This window comes from Aptenodytes patagonicus, chromosome 3 (assembly GCF_965638725.1).
Source record: "Aptenodytes patagonicus chromosome 3, bAptPat1.pri.cur, whole genome shotgun sequence".
NCBI classification, from domain to species: Eukaryota; Metazoa; Chordata; class Aves; order Sphenisciformes; family Spheniscidae; genus Aptenodytes; species Aptenodytes patagonicus.
The window spans coordinates 131,612,340-131,637,887 of record NC_134951.1 but is presented as its reverse complement, the minus strand read 5'-3'; the positions used below and the strand labels follow the sequence as shown (position 1 = coordinate 131,637,887).

General features: G+C 36.1%; 1 protein-coding gene across 5 annotated transcripts in view; it reads right to left on the bottom strand.

Annotated features, from left to right (window-relative positions):
* RALGAPA2 (Ral GTPase activating protein catalytic subunit alpha 2) overlaps positions 1–25,548 on the bottom strand; it is a 141,108-nt gene that overhangs the window by 87,665 nt on the left and 27,895 nt on the right. For 4 of the 5 annotated variants that reach the window (XR_012995066.1, XM_076335262.1, XM_076335264.1 and 1 more), the window contains exons 7-23: positions 25,340–25,455; positions 22,909–23,047; positions 20,555–20,754; positions 18,684–18,914; positions 16,369–16,542; positions 15,332–15,469; positions 14,593–14,741; positions 14,053–14,164; positions 13,019–13,256; positions 12,301–12,465; positions 9,356–9,496; positions 6,277–6,408; positions 5,667–5,764; positions 3,564–3,654; positions 3,223–3,399; positions 839–1,032; positions 231–329 (exon numbers count right to left, since the gene is read on the bottom strand). Coding sequence is in view for 4 of the 5 variants with exons in the window: in XM_076335262.1 (XP_076191377.1) it covers positions 231–329; positions 839–1,032; positions 3,223–3,399; positions 3,564–3,654; positions 5,667–5,764; positions 6,277–6,408; positions 9,356–9,496; positions 12,301–12,465; positions 13,019–13,256; positions 14,053–14,164; positions 14,593–14,741; positions 15,332–15,469; positions 16,369–16,542; positions 18,684–18,914; positions 20,555–20,754; positions 22,909–23,047; positions 25,340–25,455 (2,594 nt within the window). In the remaining variant the exon portion in view is untranslated. The remainder of the gene's footprint in view (positions 1–230; positions 330–838; positions 1,033–3,222; positions 3,400–3,563; positions 3,655–5,666; positions 5,765–6,276; positions 6,409–9,355; positions 9,497–12,300; positions 12,466–13,018; positions 13,257–14,052; positions 14,165–14,592; positions 14,742–15,331; positions 15,470–16,368; positions 16,543–18,683; positions 18,915–20,554; positions 20,755–22,908; positions 23,048–25,339; positions 25,456–25,548) is intronic. The other variant, XM_076335263.1, reaches the window with a different exon arrangement.

Below are 25,548 nucleotides of genomic sequence, written 5' to 3'. Positions count from 1 at the left end.
TTTTTTTCTAGTAGCCAGCTAATGCAAAACTATCTTCAGCAGATTTTCCATAAAGCAAATCTGTTCCGTGTATTTATTAAAATACACTTGAGTCCAAATAGCCTTTGGAGGGTATTCATCTTTAGCCAGCAGTGATTACAGAAATTAAAAATAACGCAACCAAACATACACAAAATCAGTACTGATATAGAAGAAAATACTGATGTGTGAAAATTTTAGAAATAACTTACCTTGAACAACCATGATGCAAATATTCTGAGAGGAGGAATTAAGACAGGAGGAGAGGGAGTAGACTGATTGTCCACACTTATAGCAAGGTTGTCCCGTATCTAATGTTTTTGAAATAACAGAGTTAATAAAACTGATAGCTTACTTTATTAATGATCTTTATTTCATATTATTACTTTTTCATTTTATTTGATTTACTTTAAACACTACACCCTGCACTATAGAGAGTTCCTACTTAAGCCAAAACTACCAGGAAAGACTGTTCGACAGTGCTTCCCCGCAGCCTCAGCAAATACTACCATTTTAGGTCATACCACGGGCTTTTACACTGAATACCAACGTTTGTGGTATTCTATTCTATACTTCTATTTTCTTTGCTACTGTTTCGTCACCCCATTTAAATTAACTAATCTAAATTCTCTTGTCATTGAACAGGAACATTCTCTATTGGGGATATCTACTAGAAATCAAACAAGATTATCTTTCTTTATGACAGAATCCTCCAAGTCTCATGCTTATGTTCCAGATACTAATACTAAATAAAATTTAATTAAATTTTTACAACAAAAGAAAAATCATTATCATTAGATGTAAGCATCATATACGATACCTTTGCAAGTTTATACCACAACTCATAAAGATACCCAAAAACTTTTGCATGGATTTTAGGTGACTGTATGTTGTTCACATCTCCAAGAATTCCCAAGATCCTCCTCCATAACACAGCAGCAGAATCAGGATGCCAACCGATAAGGCTTCCACCAGCAATTATACTGCAGTCATCAGCAAGGAATTCACTACTGTCTGTAAATTTAAAAAAGTTCAATTTCCATGAATTAGAAATGCAGTGTACAGTATAAATTTGGTCAATAAAATAGGAATATTACTCCTTCCATCTCAAAAGTATTCTCTCCCACCATATCACCTCTCTCTTTTCCATTGCTCAAGCTAGCACACGATTCAAAGAAAAAAATGGCAGGAAATGTAGGCTAAAGGGCTTCCACATAGAGATGACACAGCTATAGATCAGTTTTATATCAGACAGACTGCCCCCACTCAAGGGTTGTTTTTTTTTTTTAGCAGGGAGGCAAACGCAGCTAAATGGAACACTCATGTACTCTGAGAGATTTATTCAATCAATAACTGGCTTTTACAGGTAATGTTTCTACTGCTAAGAGTCCTTTCTTTTTTAAGATCACACAGTATAAAACGACCTGGAAATGGAACTGATCAAAGGAACTAAAAAGTATGCACTACTAGTGATGAAGAATATGCTCAGGCACTATCATGTTATACAGAAGCAGTTCCTGAGACAGCAGTATGCAAACTGAGAAGGAAAGCAGGGTTTTGTGAAGACTGTCAGGATAATGGAATTAATATGCTTAAACAGTAAAAGAAAAATTCCATATTGAAGTGCAAATTTTAATGACAAGAGCTGTTACATTATCTTCTATCAGACCAGGGAAAGCTGTGTAGCAGCCTATCTGCAGGCAAAATCAGACCTATGGTCCAGTGTGGCACCCTGCAGTGCTCAGCAGCCAATGTTTCAAGGAAAGTTGCAGGAAACCTCTACACAGGCAGAGGGAAATAACTTGTGTCCTCCCAGAACCCAAAGAAGGTTAGCAAAATAAAAGGCATTTTAGATGTTTTTATGTTTGCTTGAATTATTTTTAAAAAAGCTTTTAGGATTATATTTCTTTTTGCTTTTTTTTTGTTTTGTTTGTTGTGGCATTATGAATTCCCAAAGTGTTAAAACAGATGTTATTTATTAAGCACATTAGAATGATCTTCAACAGATATATCATCAGGCAAATTGCATCTATGCTGTTCAGTGGTGGCGTCACAGTATTTTTTTGCCTTACACCATAGAGGTTTCTACAGCAAAACAAAGTTTTGCAACTTGGGTGAGAACCAGAAATGCAGTAAGGGCACACTGGCTCTGTGGGGCAATTATACATTTGTTACCCCATTTTTCTTTTTAGTTTACATTACCTTTCAGGTTATTTTATATAATTCATTCTCTTTGTACACACAAAGGAGCAATGTCTTGTATCATAGACATAAAGAAAGCAATGAATTTATGATACATAATAATCCTTACCATGTACTGTATTACATGCTACCTTTTGTACAATGGCAGTCTGAACAGTTGAACTAGGTGTGCTGGTTCATTAAATTAGAGATATTTCAAAGAAAAAGTGAATACGAAAAAGATATCCTTGAAACTATATATCTGTTAGCAAAAACAGCCTGTAAGTTAGTTTCATATGTTACTGCATTAAGTTATTGAACTAACATCTCTGACTCACATTATTAGATGGGAAGGTACCTTTACAAACTGCAAAGAATCAAAATATTTCTATAAATAATCATGAGTGTTGTATATGTTAAAGACACTATAAATGAAATGAAAAGGTAAAGGACTTTTACTTCCAAACTAACTCTTCTGAGAATGCCACTTACGACATCCTACTGGAGTATAGGCATTGTGTACTTTGAAGTATAAATAAGGAGGGTAACAGGATTAAGATGAGAGAAATTATCATGAATTAACTAGTTATTTCCTATCAGTCAAAATATATAGTAAGGAATTTCTTTAGACTATTCTGCTATGAAATAAAACCTATTAGCTTAAAATATAAATTAAATTCATTTATTTTACTTGAACACTGGGGCAGGCTAAGAGAGCACAAGTGATGAGCTATCAGATCTCAGTTGATTAGTAGTAATTTGACACAGTAAGCAACCCAATTATTTTCAACTGTGTGATCATTTTCTGGATCACAATTTATTGGCACCTATGTCAGCTTCAATCTGATTATCCAAATTCCTTAAACTCTGGGCGTTCAAATCTCATTTTTGAATGAACACTATGATTGAAACTCAGTGACACATGCCAAACAAAACATACTTTTTATGAGCAAACTGAACTGTATGAACTCCTTTTTGAGACAAAAATCTAAAATAGTAAATATATTTTCTGGACTACAGTACCTGTTAGATTTGCAGTATCTGAAGGACTAAGCTGAAGCCAGCGAGGTGCATCAGGATCCACACAAACATCTGCTGATGCATTAACTTCATGGTCTTCTTCAGAAGCTTGCCAGGGGATAAGTGCGATCTCTACTTCATTATTATAGCCAATGGATGTGTCACTGCTAACACTTTCACCTAAAGCAAGAAGGGGATTAATAAAGATCACAAACCCTGTTTTTAAAGACTACATTAGCAAAGCATGATGAGAAAAGCATCTAATATATCTGTAACAAGACAAAATTAGGACACTGATTTCAATTGCTACACTTAAGAAAAATACTGTATTTCTTGGAACTCACTTTTTTCTCTCTCTCTATAATTTCCATTTGATTGCTGCAAGTCTGCTTTCAAATCTAATTCAGCTGTACTACTGCTTCTTCGTACTAGTACCTTCAGAGAAAAAAAATTAATCTCAGCTTATTACAGTTTTGAGAACTACAACATATTTTAGCAAATTCAAGATACACACACAGTTATTGGAAATTAATTACAACTCAGTCAAGATATTTTCATGAATATTTAGACTACTAAAATATCTTTAAATGTCTTAAGGAAACCATCATGCTTTCAATTTCAGTTGTTATCCTCCCTTTCTTAAACTCGGTTTTCATACCAACAAGCAGCACTTTTTACTTAGTTTTTCCACAAATCTGAAGTCATTCAATACTTTTAAAAGCATCAAAAAATCTTTCAGGAAGAAATTAGTAGTCATCTCTTATGTCAGGGCATTACTCTGTTGCAAAACAACCCATGCAAAGACACCTGATCTTTTGTTTACCACCTTCTTCTTCGCCAAATGGATTTATAGCCTACTTGCTGAAAACCCTTCAGACAATTTTCTGCTTCTAGATGATACTGCTCTGTCCCTAAGCATAATTGTTTTTCTTTATATCTGGCAGATCACCTTCAAATTCACATTTCTTGCAACTCCATGTCACCTAGAATAGCAAAACTTAATTTCTGCCAGAAAAAGAGTATCATGTTTTCCATTGTAAATATGCAACAAAAAGCCCCAATGCCTTACCCCTAGGAGCATACTAGATCTAACTGCGAAGGAATCTCTACTCTAAAATTCCTCAATTCAGTTAACGTTTCTGAAATTCCATTTTGATATTTGCAATTATTAGTATTACTATTTTTAAATAAATTTCTTGAAGCAATTTCTGATCCACTGGCCAGACATTAATCCATTTGTTCTTTCTGCATATATCTGAGAAAACAGATTATTGCCACCAAAGAGACAACTGGCTTGTAGAAATTATTATTGTATCATCTAACATTGTAGCTTTTTTTTTTTTTTTTTTAACTGGAGAGAATTGACAATCATCCCCAAGAAATACATGTTTGCTTGCACTCTGCTTGCACTGCAGAGTAGTCCTTCTTCCCTGGCAAATCTGGCTCTTAGTGATCAGTGATGACAATATTTCAGTGGGTTGTGATATGAAGTCAAACTGGTTCATATGGTACATTAGCAAGTTATGCAGTGAATGTATGGTCAAAACCCCAGCTTCCACCTGCAAAAAGGGTGAAAGTGCAATACTGGTAACAGCCCGGCAGCATATGCTTGTGAATTTTTTATAACACATGCCACTAAAATAGAATGGGGAGCCAGGTTAATTTTTAATTCTCCCAACTACTGAGCTTACTTCTCTCCCTCTCCCCTCCACCACACAAAGCAGACTAGGTTTTCCTTCCTTTTTGAGACACTTTGTTATTCCTGAAGCGATTAATGAAAGCACTCTGCAGAAAATGTCTCGTCTCTCCTTTCTAGAGCTAAGTGTTAATGGTTCTTTAAGTCTAGACTTATGGGAGAACCAAGATCCAAAGATGAGATTCAGCTTGAAGACCTCCATTATGTATTGCATTATACTTCCACAAAGATGATCAGCCTCAGCCATTTATTATTTCTATCGTTTATTCAAAAGTTGCATTAAAAATTTATGAAGCTTGCCTGTCCTAATGTTAACTTATACAAACATCTGCAATACATAGCTGGCAATACAAATTGTGCTGAAGGAAAGCATCTTCCCCAGCACTTTAAAACATCAAACATTTATTGCAGTGTACTGTAGCTCTATAATAGCCATGAATTATTTATCTTTAAAAAGTTATGAACTTCTTGCTTATATTTAATATAAAAAAGAACAAAAGTCTTGTATAAGACTAGAATATAGCCAATTACATAAAACTGCGTAAGCAACTGACCAGATCAGGAGACACAGAATGATCGTACCAAATAGCATAATGAACAGCTACAGCTCAATTCCAGATTCCATTCTAGAAGTGCGATTAATGATTTTTCACACTTTCAGTTGCTACAGTTTCTAAATACTAAAAGGCATCTGATTAGAAATAAAACATTGTTAGAATCTTATCAATAATCACTCTCTATTTTGCCTTACTTGCTCAGCTTCATGTTCCTTCTTTGTATATCCCTTATTTTCCTGAACTGATCTGGAGTCTGAAGAAGTTAAATTATGAGAACTCCCAGCCTTTTTACCTAGAAATTTTAGAAAATAAACAAGAAATATAGACATTTGTGGGACCAAAGTACATAGCAAATTATATGAAAGTTTCAGTTACGTTTACATGTACACTTATATTTATAGTTAAGTGAAGTAATACAACATTAAAATGGAATACATGGTTTTGAAAAACCCTTCATAAGCATAACATACACGATAGGAATAGAAGTAGAACTGTTAGCTTTAACACACAAAATTTAAATGCAAGCCAGATAAAAAAAAGTTTAAGAGTTACATACAAAATGCATACATTCAAAGGTTTCATTTTTAATCGCTCTGCTTTATAAAGGGTCACGTCCTGCATTTGTGGTTTGTAACTTCTTAAAACCAGTTCTTTCAACAAGATACCAACAATATATTTACTAAGAAAAGGAGATAAAAACCATTTTAGAACAGAGCTGGAAACCAAAGTAGCATTTATGAGGCTGAACAAGTCTCAACACTTTTTCTTCAGAAGTACAATATGGCTATATTTTATCAAAATTACCTTGAAAAAAATCAGATGGAAACTGATCTGTAATATCTGAAGTGCTGCTACTTCGAGTTAGCTGCTGCTCTTGGTCTGCAAATAGGCCCATAGCTTCTGTTGAATTTTCCAGCTGTTGAGATTCTTCAACTTCTGTTGATTTAATTAAAACACAAAATATTTGCACGACCTCAGAATTATATACACATGTGAACTCCTCATCTAAGAAAGCTGTATGAAAAAGCGACCCATTCAAGTAATTAAAACTCCCAAGTTACTAAGCTGGAATGTAACTCCTAGTCACAGAAGTTATAATTTAAGTTTTATAAAATATCCTTAGAAAAATTGTAAATTTTAGAGAGAGATGTACGAGCAGTGTAAGTGGTAAAAAGTCTAGAAAAAGAACAGAAATTACTCTGCGGGTTCGGAGTGCGCAAGGAAGGGTGGGAGGATGTCACTTGAACAAAGCTATGTTTTTCAGCGCTAGAGACCCAAACTAGACCCTGTTTGTTCTGGAAACAGAAAGAATAGAGGAGAGGCAGCAAAACTACAATAAATGCAGAGTGCAGAAAAGATGACTGTGCTTACTGACTTCTCCTCCATAAAGAGGGGAAGGGGAGAATAAAAAAAGGCAACAATTCAGAGTAAAAAAAGATCTGAGTTACATATGATTTGGGCTTAGTTTGCGAGGACAAACTGATTCATGCAGCTTTTTTGCTGTAACTGAAAATGAGAATAGGAGAGAGAGGCATGATAATTCAAGTGAGAAAGCAGATTGACATACTGGGGAAGGAGCAACGGGAACTCTTGAGATTAGCTAGCAACACTGCTTTTAGAAATGCGTTTCTCTTAGCATTGGGGGGTGGAGGGAAAGACAGTTAACACTCAGGATCAAGTATGTTCGCATTCAGTAGTGGTGCTTTTAGTTATGGCCATGACACTGGTTAATGCCACCTACCATACTTAACCTAATTGCTAACTCTTTCCCCGGAAAGCAGTTAAAGAGGTGGCCCACACACCCCATCAAAGCTGACCCAACAGAACCACCAGCAGACTGTTCAAGGTGTTCAATCTGCACAGCCAATGCTATTTTCCTTTTCTAAAAAATTATGAAAAATGTTGCTGTAGCAACTCTTATGAAAACCCTTGAATTTCTTTTTTTCAATAAAGAACATGGGCTGAATTATTAAGTCTTCTAGATTTCTTTCAGCATATTGTTACATAATATGCACATTAAATAAAAGCGACCTTTCCACCACCTCCCTATTCTCCTCCTCTTCTCTCCTCTCCTCTGCTTTGCTTCCTGTCTGCTCCACAGGCACTGACATTGAAGCTACACTTACTCAGAAATGAGCAAGAAGTACAGCCCCTCGGGATATGAGATTACAGACCAATGTACACAGGTTGCAGCAGCAGCCCGCAGCAGGAGGACAGTACGCTTAGTTCACTCAATCTACACTACCAAGTGCGTTTAAGTAATATTTAAATACTTAATAAACATTGCGTGCATTTCAGAAAATTATCTCAAATACACATGTACAAAAACTAACTGTTCTGGTATTTACTGACCTCAAAGTATCACTGTTGACTTTAAGTGCCTTACAGAAGGCAATAAATAAAATAATAGATTAATAATTAAAAAAAGTTTGTCTTTCAGGTCAATGCCCATATCCACTAGCTAGAACAGTTTCAGTGTTACAACTGAAGATAACTGTAAGCAGCATGAGATGAAAAAACACTAAAGATATTTCACAGAATAGGAATCCCTAGAGAGCCATAATGCACCACATACAAAACTTTACTTTTCTTGCTACAGCAGCTAACGACTCTGGTTGGGGCTCAAGAGTCAGAAATCCCTCCCAGGAAGTGAAACGTGGGAGGTGACAGAAAGTCGTATTTTCAGAGACTTCCTAGCTGGAAACAGAAATAAAAGAAAGTCTGCTAACATGACAGAGAAATCTCACTGCTTCCACCAACACATCTTGGCTAGGTGATAGGATGAACGCTCTGCAACAAAGCAGCTTTGTATTCTCAGGCCATTACATCTGTTTTTCACATTTATGTCTGGGTACCAGTACAGAATTCAGTTCAGCAGTTGTACGCTTAGGGTTTGTTTGAGCTTTATTTATCACAACAGCAAGTTCCACAGGACAAGACTATATAGAAAGCAGGAAAAAAGTTTACTACGCTTTTGAGCAAAAATACGCCCACTTCAGTCCAAATAACCACTAAAATGCCCAAATCTGGATTGCTGCCTTTAGTTTCTGCATTCCTAATCCTTAGCATATTTGGTCAGCACTATATTACAACTTTAACAACCATCTGGAAACTTTTAATAAACCAAGTAATTAAAAGTGTAAACACGAGTAAAAGCATTTTTTATTAAGAAATTAAAATAAATTTTACTTTAGTTACTAGGGAACATAAATCTAATTGTAATTCATGATAATCTTTAATATTAAAATGAACAAAACCTGCATTGCTTGCAGTACTACAAACATTTTGAGAGAAATCAAACACTAACTGAGAAATAAGAGGCACAGACAAATCTTTTAGATTTCCTTCTGAAATCAGTAATTACAGGAAGAGTTCTGTAGAAGAAAAAAAAATCCACATTTGTAAGCATCGATTTGTAACTGAGTGTAACACAGATTGAATGAGATTTTTCTTTTAAATCAAGTAGCTCAACCAGCTGCATTTCTCTGACTGCGTATTTTGCTTGCACTAGTTCATACATTCAAGCATTCAACTAGTTTCTACAGTAGTTCCTTGAAAAGATATTGCTCTCCTTTTCCCTGAAAAGGTTTCTTATTTTGACAATGAACCCAGTGACAGAATAACAAAAAAGCATTAGAAACAGACACTTTTTGCCACCCTTTGTAACTTTGCAAAAGGAAAAGATATGCTCCCATTAAACTTGCTCGTCTCTTAATGGCTACCAATATTACTTAACACCATGTTTTGAACAGATCCAAGGCACGGAAAAACATCTCATTCCACACCACTAAAGAATAATCAACTGGACAGAAAGGGAGTAGACAGACAGCAGTTTAAAAATATAAAGAACATTTATATAAAAGATGACTTTAAAGTACAGTACCTGACAGTCTGTGAGAGCAAGAAGTGTAAGAGATACCAGGTAAGAGAGAGCTCACAGTGTGAAGCAGAAGAGGTACACTTTTAGTAGCTGGCAAAGCCTCATAAAGATGAACACAGTTGCTGATAGACTGGCTTCGCTTAGCTTCCAGGAAAAAATAAAGCAATAATTATGTCAGAAAAAATTATGAAATATTTGGTGTTTTGAATGTCATGATACAATGAAACACAAAGCTTTTGAAAAAAATAGTTTTACAACATTAAGCCCAGAAGTATTTCCTATAAGCTGTAAGTTAACAATGTGCAACTGTATCTCACACATTGAAAGTGCAATAATCAGTGATTTCTGAATCACAGCAGTTCCACAACGTGGAATATTTCATTTTGTCAGTGTATGATTCCTATCTCTGGGCTAATTTGACTTCCCCTTTTTTCTTTCCATTGAAGTACCTGCAGCAGTACATACAGCTCAAAAATAAAGAATGGAAAACTTATTCAAATTCCCCTCTACTAGCAATGCTCCCCCCCCAACACCAGCTACCTCTTACATTCATTCATCTTTGCTGAAAACAATCCATTTTCATCTGAGAAGTGGGATAGTGTGCTTCTCAAAAATCGATCTAAAGATACAGCTGCCTCTGGTTTTGCTTTTAAAACTAAGATCCCAGCTCCAGACTGGATAAAGCCCTGAGTACCCTGGTCTGACAGACAGCTGATCCTGCTTTGTGCAGGAGCTTAGACTTGATGAAGTTCCTTACACCCTGAATTATCCTGTGGACTCTGGTTTTGGGGTACTGAGCCCTGCTTTCTATGTTTCTGAACAGGATGATGAAAGGGACGCAAGTTACATGAAAGTTTTTGGAGTTCTTAAGTCACCTCAAAGGAAGGTAGAAGATAAGTGCAGTCTGAATGCATATCTTACTGAATTTCTCTTCAAAATAGCAACACTTAAATGGGTTCACTGTTTCTTAGAAAAAGAAAGGCCACGAAGAAAACACTTTCCAAGGTGGCTAACACTCTAGAGGCTGTCTAACATCATTATAAACTTGGTATTTTATGGATTAATACCCAATTGTCATGAGCTTAAAGTCTCCTTTAGAGAAAACCAGCAATTTATCAATTGTATTACTAAAAGTTATGCTGAATTACAGAAGTCTCTAACAGAAATTTATTAGGAAAAAAAGAATCCGTACAATTTCTCTTCTTGTATACAGCAATGTCAATGCTGACACTTAGAAGTCAGAGGGGAGGAAGGAGGAAGCAAAAATACTCAAGTAGAGTAGCAGGCAAAAGATTTTCTGCTGCTGCAGAAGTACTCTGTTCTTACTCTTATAACTCCAGATACAAGCAACAGATCAAAAGAAAGTCTTACCTGGAAGCAGGAGGTGCTCTGGTATTTGTATGTTCACTTGGGGGGGGGGTTGTTGTTTTTAAATGGAGGAGGGAGAATATTAGGGATTTTAAAAAGCCTCCAGTGGGAGACACTTTTCCCAAAGTGTCCACTCTGCTAAAGAAAGTCCTCCCGTGAACAGCCCTGGCTTCTGTATTCACCTTAGGGACTGCCACATTTCGTTCTGAAAGATGACACCTCTGGAGGCTTAGTAGCTGTGTTTTGTGTGTTTCCAAATAGTCTTACCTTAGAAAAGGGATATACATTTGACATATTTGAAATGATTATTTGTTATAACCGCATGTGCAAATATAAAACTTTTTTGCACCTGCTGATTTGGGAGCCATTGATCATCACAAATCCCATGAAAGCCAGAATAATTCTCTTTTTATATGACCATGAGACACAAAATTAAACTAAGGGCTTTTTACACATGAAGTTCATCCTCCTACCTGACAACCTACTTGCTCCCTACCAAATAAGCTTTTCTTACTAAAGGTAGGAAGTTTCTTTAATCTGAACGTACACGACCAAGTAAAGTCCTTGCTGATCAGTACAGGTCCTCTGTACTGCTCTGGTGAGAAGTCTAGGGGAGAAATGCTGTAGCAGAAGAAAGAAAGAATTCTCCACTGGAGCACAAATAGGAACTTGCCGAATTTAAAAATAAAACAGACACAAAGAATGAATTGACTCCAATGCCAAAATGTTTTGTGATCTAAGCTGTAGACTGTGGCTTAGTTATGAAGCCTGTAGCCACAAAAACATACTAAATCACCTTCAAATTCTCCTGGTAAGAAACAACTAATCTGTTATGAATGAGGAAGGAAGCCGTGCAGCAAAATATCTCCTATTCAAAAGCAGGAGATTTTCTATGAGGAGTTTTAATCCCTAGCCCATTGAATTGGAACACAGAAACATGCTACCATGCAATAAAACAGAGATCAAACTCAGGCTTCTGAAATGCTTGAAAAATCAGGTATCTGTTCAATGCCTGCGGTCTCAGACATTCCCCCGTCATTCCTCACCCCTGTTCTCCCTTCTCCTGTTTTCCTCTTTCCAGAAGTAAACATGAGAGAAAAAAGTAAAAGGAGATGTTATACATACCTCATCATGTGAATAAAAAGAAAGCAAATAAAGCAAGTAAGAAAGGATGAAATTGTTTATTAAATATCTGGTTTACCTTCTGCTCACAGTAAATAGTATGCATGAAAGTTCAGAAGAAATATGTTATCTGAATGATGTTAATAAATGCTTTCTTATGAATTGATAAAAATAGGAACGTACTTTACTTCTTTACAAAAAACATAACTTGCACATGACTAACTTGCAATTAAATGTAATGTATTTAAAAACATATATTTAGAATTTTCCAAAATACTTTGGTTCTTTAATCATACTGGTAGTGGTCAAGACATCCAGACACAGGTACGCAACATCTCTGTTTAGGCATTTAATTATTAAGTTGCACGACTTTTGGAAGCAGCCACAACACAAAGGCAGATTTAAAACTTGAGTGTTACTGAGTGTTTGGGAACATAAGCATTTAGTTATGGTCTAACCTGTTGCTCTTTGACGAACAATATTTCTTGCCTTCTCAACTCCCGGGGCTCCAGAGGTCGTAGCACTTCTGAATCTCATTGGCTCCACAACTTCAGGATGACTTTTCCAGCTTAATGAAAAAGATCTTCCCACTACCGCTGTCTTTTGAGGCTCTAAAATGCCACCTTAGGGATAAAGAAAACAAAATTCTATAGCATCGCATGCTTTGGCACATATTTTTCCTAAAGTATGAACGGACTTACAAGCACTCAGACATGAAAAATATTAATCTTTTAAACAACAGATGAATTTTTACTATTATTAAAAAACAATCACTGCTTCAACTATGTGCATCAATTGCAAGGTGGCACATAAAGGTAGCTAAAATACTGTAATTAATAAAGTTTAATAAAAATACATGGAAAAGAATTTTTACATTGATGACTATGCCAGACTACAGCACAGGAAATCGTGTTTCATTTCCGCTACACAGAAAAGACTGATCTTAAGCACGTACTAAAAACTGCTAAATAGCTATCTTCTATTGACCCTAATTACCTTTCCTCCCACAATGAAGGATGAGAATACATAAATCCAAAGCACTTCACATTTGATTGAACAGGTTCTTACACTAGATTAAGTAGTACTTAATGTTAGATTAAATTAAATTAATTTTTAAGTTTAAACTTAAATGTTTAACTTGTTTGATACAAAAAGCACCGAAGCATAGAGACTAACCTTTTCCTCTCTGCTTCTTTTCTTTTTGTTCACTGAGCTTATCCAGGGGTAAGTTGGTCATTTCCACCCCATATACGGTTCTTGCTAGCACCACTGTTAGGGAGTCCATGATATTGGCCCACTCGTTTATGAGCTCCTCCCAGTCTGTCAGGGCGGACAGAACACTGAGCAGCTCATCCCACAGCTCCCGAGAAATGTAAACGCTCAGGTTTGCTCTGATCCAAGCCACAATCAGGGTCTGAGAGAAAAGAAACAAGAAACAAAAATTCATGCATTTCTGTCAACATGAATTCAGTATGCCAACACCAACCCGCACGCTGATAAAGTCAACACCGACCTGCATATTAGCATTGATCATTCGCGATGCACAGATATTATGCATAGATATTTTTCATCAAAAAACCACTCCCAGAAATTGGTGGGTAAGTAATTGTGAAAGTTACTGACTAAGGAAGTCTAAAAATTCCAAAACGTATGTTTCAGGTGGTCTGTATGTTCTCTGGTAAACTGAAATAATACGCTGTGTATAATAATAATACAATGAAGAACTGTTTCCTCTACCTACAAAATGATTATAGTGATTTAGCTACACTGGCATCACTCAGGCCTAGATACTGTAGCTGAGCATGCGAAGTACAATACAGTGTATAAATATTTTCATCTCATTCAATGTGACTCAGTTTTGACTTGCCAGCTGAACTTCTAGGAAAACAGTTACATCAAGCTTACACTTTAGAGATACTCATTGAAGATATCCCACAAAGAGACCATGTGCCTGCCTGTTCTACCACAGTTTGTAATAGAGCCCTGAAGAACAGATCAAATCAACTGCCTGTTGCACCCGGAATCTGTCTCCCTCTGTTAGGAACAGTTTACAAAATAATTACTTGTATTACCGCAAAAGAGAATTTTCTCATGTTTTACAAGTAGGTTTCATAGTACTGTGCAATAGCACTTAACTAAAACCATGAGTAATCATCATGTAAAACCAACATAAAAAAACCCAAAAAGACAAACAAACCCCAAACACTCACTCGGAAAAGTAATCCCGACATGCTATGAGCGAATGTATCCTTTATTTGGTTTTCTTTTGGCTTCTGCATCACAGCTTCTGTTATTCTAAGAAGTATCTGTAACATCTGTTCCCTGGTTCCAAAAGAAAATTGTACTTTTTGTTCACATGTTCTGTCAATTGTACTTGTTAGTTTTCATGTACCAAAAAACCCTCTTAATTCTCCAGTAAGCCTTATTTATTGATAATGTGATCACACTTCAGACTTCACAGATCATTTGCAAAATAACATTACTTGGTTGTGGTCTGTAAAAACTAATTTTTGAGAAGGTGAAGTCAGGAATGGCAATTCCAGCCAGAACCTTGAAGTCAAATAGTACACTGATGTAGACTCAGCAGAATCTGCTATCTCACAAATCAATTCAGAGGCAAGTCACAAGTGTGACTTATGTAACAAGGTCTACCCCTGAGAAAGCCAGTCTTTTCTCTACCCAATAATTCTCCCATAAAGTTTAAATGTTGGTAATTTTCTCTTAAATGATGCAGACTATATTAAGCTTACCATGTCTTTTTATTCATTGATAGTTCCATTATCATGCGCCTAAAGATACTCAGAACTGCTTTGCAAGCATCAACTTGCTCCTTCAGAAGCACAGGGACTTCAATGCACGGTTCCAATAAGAAAACATTTGCAGAGTTTGTCAAGAATACCTTCAAGACAGGCATTTACAGTCAGTTTAAATAGTGTCAGGAATAAAGACAGTCAAGACTTACAATAAATTACTTGTCCCCCTCCTGTCAAACCTTTCACTTTCCTTAGAGAAAGTTTTATGTTTTACCTGTCACTTTATTTTTCTACATCATTCTAGTGAAAAGTCAGGTGGCATTACAGACCTGACAAAGGCATGCATTGCACAGTATCGGTTTTGTAGGTGTATCTTCTATTCAGTCAGGACAGAGTACCATTCCTCCAGCTACTCATTTCCTATATGCTTGAGCAACCACCAATATATCCAATAAATGAGGTTCAATGAAAGCAAATGTACAGTTCTGACTAATTCCTAGTACCCACAGTAGAAAAGAAAATGCATCTTCTGTCTTAAAATAGCTATCTGGCTCTAAGACACGGTCACATGGTTTAATATACATTTTAAAGTTACAAATTAAGTCCAAGTCGTACCTACAAAAACCATCAACTGCTGGTAGCTGTTTTCCTTAATCTCAGAGACTATATTATAATTTGTAGTGTAAATTATGCAATTACTTAAGTTACAGCCTTGCAACCTTTCTATACACCACACCTGTAACGCAGCTTGAGCACCAGCTTTAACATTTTTGTCCTCGTCTTCTAATATACATCCTCTGTTAACAGCACTGGTAAAGGAGTATGTTCTTCCCCAGCTGGATGAGCGCTTATGTCCTGAATGGTCAGAGGAAAGCTTTCAAAAACATGATTCAGTTAGTGACAAACCAGAAAGGAATATGTCTGTATTTATTCAAAATCATTTAAAATGTCAAAAGCAAAAAAGGGGGAACTGTCATGTCCTACATTCATTTCATGTCTATTATTTCTTAACCTCTGATCAAACAGACAGTATATGGAATTTAAAGGTTCATAAAAGTTTTAAGAGCTATGTTATTTTACATATTTTATATCACATTTTGTAGTCACTGTTTGCAGTAATATTTGAATTTAAGGCTGGCAAAACTATGAACCCCCTACAAAAGTAATCTGTCAAAACCTTGTAAGTCTCACTATGTTTTTACCACTCAAACCTCATTCCCAGTACAACAAAACTTCCCTTTAAATAGCTTCACAGCGTCAATAGTGTCAAAGTCAACTTTTACTGATGGTTCAATATAGGATATTAAAAAGGTGATGCACAGAATTTGTATCTACACTTCAATTTCCTAGATTAAGGTGTCTGAATCCAAATATTTCACCCAGTATATACAAATCAGTAGATACTATCAAATTCTTAAGTAACTACCGCCAAAAGGAAATAGTCCTACATGCACTAGGCCAACAGACAGTGTAACTTTTAACACTGCAGAACTTATTAGTATTTCTTCCATTAAGTTCATGCTATCATATTTGTATAGACAGGGAATAACCAACAAATTACATTTTTCAAAAGAGCTGCAATTTTTCCCTGGACTCAGTAAGGGCTACTGAACACTCAGTATTTATTTAAATTTTTGGACCTTAAATAAAAGCATTTTTTAATCTTGATTTTCCACACATTTTTTAATTTGTTACTCATTTACAAAGCGGGTTTAAAACTTAAATCATATATTGTAGGCGAACAGAATAAAGTAAGTAACACTGATACCATACATGTTTACCATCTGTTTGCACTGATGAATCCTCTAAGTTGACAACAGCATCCTGACTGTCTTCCTTTTTGTCTGGCTCCTCCATGAACACAGGCTTCTCTTGCAATATCCACTTTCGATACACCTTAACCACTTTTCGTGTTGCAGATATATCAGAAGGTGGCAATAAAAAAGCCTAAATTGAAAAGTTAACTGATTTTACTATACATAGGACATAGATGTGCATGCATATACAAACACACCCACACACTACCACCCATAAATAATACAGTTCAAAAAAGAAAGGATACATAATTTTTATGTGTGTACTAGAAGGAGTTATGACTAATCAACAAGCTATGCATATACCTACATCATTCACAATTCCATAACTATTAATTCCAAATTACTTCCATGTTGTATTTGTTTGGACAAAAAGAAAGAGGTTGTTTTTGCTCCTTGCAAGCCATCTAACTTAAGGTGTATTTATCTCACAAGCCTTTACTAGCCATAGAGGTCTGGCAGGCTAAACTTAGGTACTATGCTATGCTGTCTGGAGAAGACGACTTCAAATTACATCAGCAGTATATGATGTGAAATGCCATTTCAGCATATGTAGGTAGAGACAAGACAATAAGTTGTGATGAGGATAACAGTGGCTGGCATTCGACCCTTTCTCACTACAGTTTTGGAAATCACCACAATGAATTTATTTTCAACATGCTACTCAATATCTGTATTGGGAATCATTCTGTAAAGACATCCTCTGCAAAAGCTTTCAAAGGCTAGACTGGCTGCTTCCCCACATTTCTGGAGGTCTTATGAGACTAAAAAAAAATATAGTGACAGAAGACCTTTGCACTGCAGTGAACAGGCACAGAAATCACTGTCTCAAAATGCTATCTGGTACAAAAAAGCATATTTTGCCAACAAAATATTTTTTATATCAATATGTGTTGTATTATAAAACCACTGAAAGAGATGAAAATACATTTTTCGTATTAAAAAAATAGGTCCTTTCAACTATGAAGAGATTACCTGCTCTCCATGATTAACATGGTCAAAAACTATAGCATTTCCTTATACCCAGTTTAGATGCAAAAACATTACAAAGGAATCTTGCTCAGGCAGGGGAAATCTTTGCATCACATAGTGCACTGTTGTCTCTAGTCAGCATGAAGTGCAACATCCAACAGCTGATTTCAACAGAAACTGAAGGTTTAGCAAAAGCAAGTTTAAATATGCTATACAGCAAGTATGTGAAACTTCTGAAAATATCTTCACAGCCACTGTCAACTTAGGGATGCATAAACCGAAAAAGCCAGAAGCCAACTGCTAGAATATTAGAGAAACAGCAGCTCATCAGCAGGATGAATGGGCACTACACAGAATGCTTTCAGAAAGGCTAAGAAGTGTGTGTGTGTGCCAGGGGGAAGAGTAGAGGAATTCACAGTGACTAGTGAGATTCCTGTAAGGGAGAGAGAAACACAAAAAGGAGCCAAATACCATTATCTGTTTCAAATACTGAACACTGACCATATTGAACAAAGATAAAAGTACTGCATGACGTTAGCCTTTGTTCCCTGGAAGCTGGTCTAACCTTACACACCCTGAACAAACACCAGGAGAGGGCAGCATGCCACAGCGGTTCTTAACATACACAGAAGTACTCCCTCCCGTCAAAATGCCATCCATCCCACTGAAAAGCAGTGGTACAAGTAGTTCCTAAACCATGCCGCACAAGATACTTCATAGTAAAGTATGTGTGCTCACTCAGCTGCTGGAGAGTATCTTCTGCACATTTATGTGACCTGCAACTGCTGCTTCAACCAATTTCTACCTTGGCACCGGACCAAAAAAAACCCCCAAAAAACCTGGGACTCTCCAGTAGGTCTACATGTATTTCTATCCCAAACAATTGAAAAGATAGTCAAATTAATGAAAAACACTAGTAGAAGCAATCAATGTTGAAACAGACATTAAATACTGACATTGATCACAGGAACAAAAATCTTACTAATTCAAATAATAGATTTCCAAGCTAATAGCTCTTTACACACCTTTCAATTACATCATAATACCAAGAACAAATAAAGTGGCCTATTCAAATAAGACACGTTGCCACCTGGCATCAGCAACAAGCTTCAGTTCCTATAAAAATGTCAGAATTTTATCGTTAAAACTAGACCTAGGAAGGACTCCCAACTAAAAGGGTGCTGGTGTGATTAGCATCGTTTGACCAGCGACCTGACCAACAGCCTTCGCAGTGTTCTCTCTCATAACCATGACATTTCCTTTAAAAAAAATATACAATAGCAACTAAACATACACACTTACTTGTCGAAACACCTCATTAACAAAGTTAACATATCCTCGAGTGGATAAGAGTATTCTCTGCACCATCTCATAGACAGTCCGGTGCTGCTCTTCGATGCTGCAGAGGCTGGAATTGCTGAGCCTTCTGTCGGACAAGGTGCTGCTGTTAGAACGGCTTCTCTCCTGCTCACTTGCATAAGACATACTGGTTTCCAGCTCTGCGTTTTTATCTTGGTTTACAACACCAACAGTCTACATAGAAGAAATGCACGCCTAATTAAATAACTGAAATAGCGTACACAAAAATCTGGAATACTTACGCAGAACTCAAGACACTAGAGCTCTTTTTCACACAACACACGGGGATCCCAGCAGTCAGGAAGTGTAATTTTCAGTCTACTACTCGATCCAAGAAGGAATTTGTTCTTATACTCTACCTAATGTACACTTCATATGGGCCCCCCCAGCCCAGAACAGCTGACTGACTTGTCCATTCCGCAAGATAAAAAAGAGGGAGGGGTTCACTGGTGGGAGTGGAGGAATGCACAGACACAGTGGAGAGGAATCCCCAAGTCCCTTCATTTTTGGGAAAAGACGGATCATACCACTATACATGGCTCATACTCTTGCACATTTTTATTCCTGACAACTCTTTGTCAGGTTTTGTTCTGGCATTGCATGTATTTTGCAACATCTTGAACCGTGTCCAGCTAAAATGATCCGGTCAGGAGAAGACAGAGGACTAAAAAACTGCTTTTGAGTTACCAGAAAAAGAACACCAACTTACACTAACTCAAAGCATCGCCCAAATGCAGTTCTGCTTTATGTTTACATTAATAAGGCTGCCCTCTGTTCGACCAAGTGAGCAGTAACAGAGCAGCAATAACATCTCTACTGCTTTTTACAACGAACTTTTTTGGTAAGACTCAGCCACACTAGTGAGGCACAGGCTAACAGTAAGTGAACTTCAAAGCCACTAAGAAGTCTACATGTGCCAAAAGTCGGCACGCAGCTTCATCTAAGTGATAACTTTCAACCAGTTTCCATTTTGAGGGCAGCAATACTTTTATGCAACCTAAATATTTATTTGGTGTCAGCTGTCCATAAAATTCAGTGAAGAGAAAAAAATTCTTTTTCCAGGCTATGTCTGTTGGAATGGCACAGCAGTTTATACAAAAGGTGGAATTTCCAATGAGAAAGAAAAGATCAATTAAAAAAAAGCACTTTCAGTAGGTAAGCTACACTCAGCTGGTTTAGGGCTTCAAACTTCTACAGTGAAGAACTCCAAAAAACAAAGTGAAAATATACAGTTATACAATAATAGTTAATGTATGCTTTTCCACTGAATCCAGATTTGACACTGACCTACAATTCAAGAGAGGAATATAAGCTGACATTGATCCTAAATTTTAACCAGGAAGCTGGAGAGTCTCTTAAAAGAAAAAGCATCTATTTCTATAAAATTCATTGTGAAGTCCCTAATCCTAGAGAAGTCTCAACCAGCAATTGGAAAGTGAAATATTTTTCTAACATCTCATTGTAAACAGCTGCTATAATCAAGAGGAAAACAAAGCAGCCTTTGATGTTGCTGGGAAATGGTCTATGGCACAAATAAGTTTGACAGTTTACAGAATAAATTCCAAAAGTCTAAATATAATACTGATGAAGCTGGTAAGGCAAACAGTTATGAGAAAAACAGAATTTCTAGTAAATTACTACAGGGTTTCCCTTGGAGATTCCCTCCTTCATCAAAGAAAAAAAATCAACTAATCACATACATCATTTATTCACTTAGGGGTAGCATTTCTTTCTTACTTCAGTTGTCAGTGCATTGAGATCATTTGCAAGGTTAGCATACACATAAGAAAAGAGAGGTAAACTTTAAGGCACACCTGAATAATTTTAGGGAGCATTTCTCCTCCATTTTTTGTATTCTGAACAGCAGTTAAATATTTCTTTTCAAGAAAGAAGGTAACAAGCCACTTAATAAAAACAACTCGAGCTGCCATATATGGGATTTTTGTGCTATAGACATTTTCATTGTTTCGTGTTGCAGTAATGTATACTGGTCTTGGTCTTATATCAGGAATATCTGGTGAGATAAAAAGAGAAGATATAAAGAAAATCTAATCTTAAAAAACTGTAATTGCTTCCAGACTCTGGTTAAATGTATTGAACACGTCACCAACAACATTTTCTCCATATGAAATAACAGATGCAATGGCTGCCTGCTTTTATTATATTAATGCTTATATTCTATCATAATTTTATTACGCCTAAAGAAAAGCAAGAACATAAAAGCACAAACTTTCCTGAAGGCTATCATTTGTATCACGCAAAACAAAGGAAAGCAAAAGAGAAGGGCTGCAAAAAGAAGGGCAAAATCTGAAACAAAGAACTGCTCCTACTACAATGTAAGTTAATTTTATAAGTTTCACAGAGTTTTATATTAATAAAGTACAGTGAGAAAGAGAAGATGGCTCTGGAACACTCAATAGTGCAAAGATTAAGAAGAAAAAGGATACTTAGCACATCAGAAAGAGAAGTTAACTCAGGTGCAAAGAGCACTGCACAAGCTGAAATAAAAGAAAGAAAATGCATGGGAAGAAGTGGAAGATTGCCGAAGGGAGATAGGTTGGGTCACAATTCATTCAGATGCTTAGATTTAGGGAAAAAATCACTTGTACACTGCTGAAAAACACGGGAGGCCTGGGCTCTAGCTGTGAACAACACAGCTGAAGTGGCATTGAGGTGATTTTAGACACTAAATATTAAACTGCAAAGGACAGGAGTTAAAAGTCAGAGGAGGGAGGGGAAGGATGATGAAGAAGAGGCTGCAGTACATCAGGTGAGTATTAACACCACCATTCCTATGGACTCTGATATGTAATTCAGTAGAAAATTAGGAAAAATGTGAGCGTTTCTGAAATAACATGCTTTTAATTCTACAACTGTAGATGTACATCTCCATTTCCTTTCATTTGGCCCTTCATGCTCATTTTCTCTTCAAGGAAACAAGAAGTAAAATAAGAGTAGCTAAGTTAGCTACTCCCTCGCACTTGGGCAGCTTGCCGATTCTTTAAAAAACCCGTCAGAGAGCATGTTCAGTCTTCATTACATATCACAGTTACAGAGTCCTCGCTCACTTGATATAAATGCTATGCCAGTGGAAATGTCCTTAGGAAAGGAGAATCAGGCCAGCCCTTATGCAGTGATGAGCAGCAGCAGCTTCCTGGACTATCTCAGAAAATCAAAAGTTGTGCTAGGAAAAAATCAAAACATAAAATCATAGACTGGTTTGGGTTGGAAGGGACCTCTAAAGGCCATCTAGTCCAACCCCCATGCCGTGGGCAGGGACATCTTCAACTAGGTCAGGTTGCTCAGAGCCCCGTCCAACCTGACCTGGAATGTTTCCAGGGATGGGGCATCCACCACCTCTCTGGGCAACCTGTCTCAGTTTTTCACCACCCTCAGTGTAAAAAATGTCTTCCTTATCTCTAGTCTGAATCTACCCTCTTTTAGTTTAAAACCATTACCCCTTGTCCTATCGCTACAGGCCCTATTACATATATATGCACTTATGTATCTATATACGCGCGCGCACGCACACACACATATATATATGAACAAATGGTCCCTTTTTGCCTTAAACTCTTAAATTGTATTTCAACATAAGGGGGAAAGGCATTTTCTGCTATGAATATTTTATCTTTAACCTTCTAAACCACACTAAAAACGTGTTGATTAGAGACACCCACTATCCATTTTACCCCGTTGCTAATGAAAACAAGCCCTGCATTCAAAGCTATTTTTACTGTTAAGATTTGCATAATAAAGCTGTGCTCTGACTCAGATTTCTGCAGTTGAAGTAACTTTTTCCTTCTTCATAAAGTTTTCTAATTTGAGGGCTAAACAGTAAGATAATTCAAAAACAGTTTTAAGATCCCAGCTCAAGTATTCTTCTTAGCAGAAATTAATACAACTCACTTACAGAGCTGTAACTCTAGCCAGTTTAGAGAGGTATGCTTATATCATGGGTTCTCATAAAATTCCCTTTCTTTTAATTAAATCTCCTTATTCTTAAATGCCCATTTAAGTTCGAGAGAAACTTCGAATCAAGATAACAAGGGAGGAAAAATCCTCATTCAACAGAACTGTAGCGATATGCCAGCAGGTAACAGAGATGCTACTGAGAACAGTCACCGTTATTTCTTTTTCTACTTAAAAGAGAAAATTCACTACTTACCAAGAACAGGTTTGTAGAGGTTGGTTAGCTTTGTAAAAGACGGAAACAAGTGAGGCAGATAGTATTTTCTAAACAACGTGAAGAGAAACTTAAAACCAGTGTCTTGGTTCTCCTTATTCTTCCACTCTAAGCTTGCAGCCTTTGCCATGGAGTTAAAGAGAAACAAACAAAAAGCTTTAAGTTAATGTATTATACTGACCATCATTTCACATTGAATACAAAAGATAAACAATTACACTTTAACAAGAGATAAAAAATTAGCACTATCCAAAAAAACTTTACAAGCTGCAGTAAGAATATAAGATATTACCATGAGGGCTTTGGCATATCAAAGAAAGCAAGCTCATTAGAAGCCAGCATATTTGTGCTGTTCTAATGCACTGAAGCACAGAAAATATATTAATGTTTTAAACAAATTTGCTTCTTACCTGTAAATTTAGATAAAGTTACTCTGGGCTACACTTTTAACACAAATACGTTTGTCATCAGAAACATACTCAATGCCCATGTTTAATACAGTGGCACACACATATGCAATACTCTTTGCAAAATTTGACTCAAGGCACAAGTAGTTTCCACTGACAAGAAGAGGCTGACATTAAGTTTGTTTTTAAAGGTACTCTTCCGTTCTTGCATAGATCAACACCAAGGAGTCATACATGTACTTTGAAGTTGCTCTTTACCGACAGTTTTGAACTACAATTCCTTGGAAGACTGTCAAATTTTGACAGAGAGTTGCTCTTTTCATATTAAAACACCTTCAATTTGGAATAAGTTGCACATAACCTATATTGGTGTGTTTTCTATATTTGTATAAGAAAATCCAATACAATTTCAAATAAGAAAGGTAAAAGTAGACATCTCTACAATGAAGCACTTTTTCCACTGATGCCTTAAACCTACCTGGGTTTTAGTCTCTTACATCACTTCTCTTTTTGTGAAACTCAGGCGAGCACTAAAAGTGTTTCTCTTTTGACATATACTTTAAATTCAGGCCCACCTCTTTTTTTTTTTTCTTTTTTTCTAATCAACATCAAAAGCCTACAGGATCCTTAATTTTTTTTTTTTTTCTCAGTAAGGCTCTTAGAAAAGCCTGTCCAACTGTATATAGCAGATGACAAGTTCACTGAATCTATACCCAAGATGATAATTTATTAAGTTAAAGAAAAACTGACTTCTTTACATCAGTCATGTGAGATTTATTTATTTATTTTCTTTTAAACACATTTTCTTACTTTAATCTGTACTAGATCTTTTTCCAAATCTCTAAAAATTGTGGAACTTGCGATGTCCTACTTTTGCAAAATACACATGTAGAGCTTGGAAACAAGACTACTGAGTTTTTGTATCATTTTATTTGCTGTGCAAATAAACTAACTCATATTAAATTCTACCCAGTCCCAGACATAAATTCTCTCGAAGATGCAGATTTACTCTACATTCTGGCTCTCAGCGATCATTCTGCACTTGCATGAGATTATTTTAATCTCATCTGCTGTCTGTAGCAAGAAGGTTACTGCCCAACTGTGCTCCCCTCTACCAAGCAACACAAATAAATGAATGTTGATGAACCACAATGCAATTGGATTTATAGTGTAGTCAGTTTTTTAGATCCCAAACACATAATAAGAGTAAAAAAAATATTTTCACTGTTCTTTTTAAAGTGAAGTGTTGTGAGAGACTGATATGTAAAACAAAGAGTGCCATTTAAGGAGTTGATAATTTCATACAGCCACTTTTCAAAATAAAGCATTTATTCAAGATGACAAAACCCCTTCCAAATATAATTTTGGTCTTGCCTTTTGATATTAAAAAAAAAAAAAGTATCTCTATGTATTTCATTATCTTTTATCTTTTTTTTTAATACTGAGTTCTTTAACGTTCACTGTATATACAGTTTCCCCTTTATTTAAAAAGTTGCTTAACTTGTACTTTTTAAATATATATGCTATCTTAATTTCTTTCCTGTACAGATTAATCTGATCTATTTCTAATTAAAACTTATTTACGTTACTCGCATCCTTTCAGAAAAAACTCAGAAGCCATCTCTCCTTTTTTTCCCCTTTCTCCAGTGCTCCTTTACATGTCTTCTCAGCTATGTATGTGTCCAAAGAGAACAAATTGCATCTTTACCCCATATCAATTTTCTAAGTGTGACCACAAGCACATAAAAAAGTCAGTTATCCTGCAAGTTTGGATAACATTCATTATTATCACAAGTGTGAAAAACAACTTGTTTTCACCAAAAATGGCACAAGGAAATACCTTTGGGATGATTTTCCTTTTAAAAACAAGAGTAAGAAAGTGCAGAAGACAGCTTCTTCCTGGGGAGGGGCAAAACCAGCTCTGTATAGATACAGTGTAGACTTAATTTTCTACCACAAGTACATTCCTCCAAATATGAATAGTTAAAAACATATATCCTCCGCACCTGAATTACCATATATTTTAACAGTAGTTGAAGAAAATAGCAGGTTTGGTCTTCAGCAATTTTCTCTCCAGAGACAGCTGGCAAAAGTGGGGTTATTTCTTCTGGAAAAATCTTAGCTAAAATAAAAAGAAAATGTTTTAAACATAGAAAACCTGAAAATAGTTAAATAGAAGATATTTTCTATAAAAAGATTAATTTGAAAATAATCA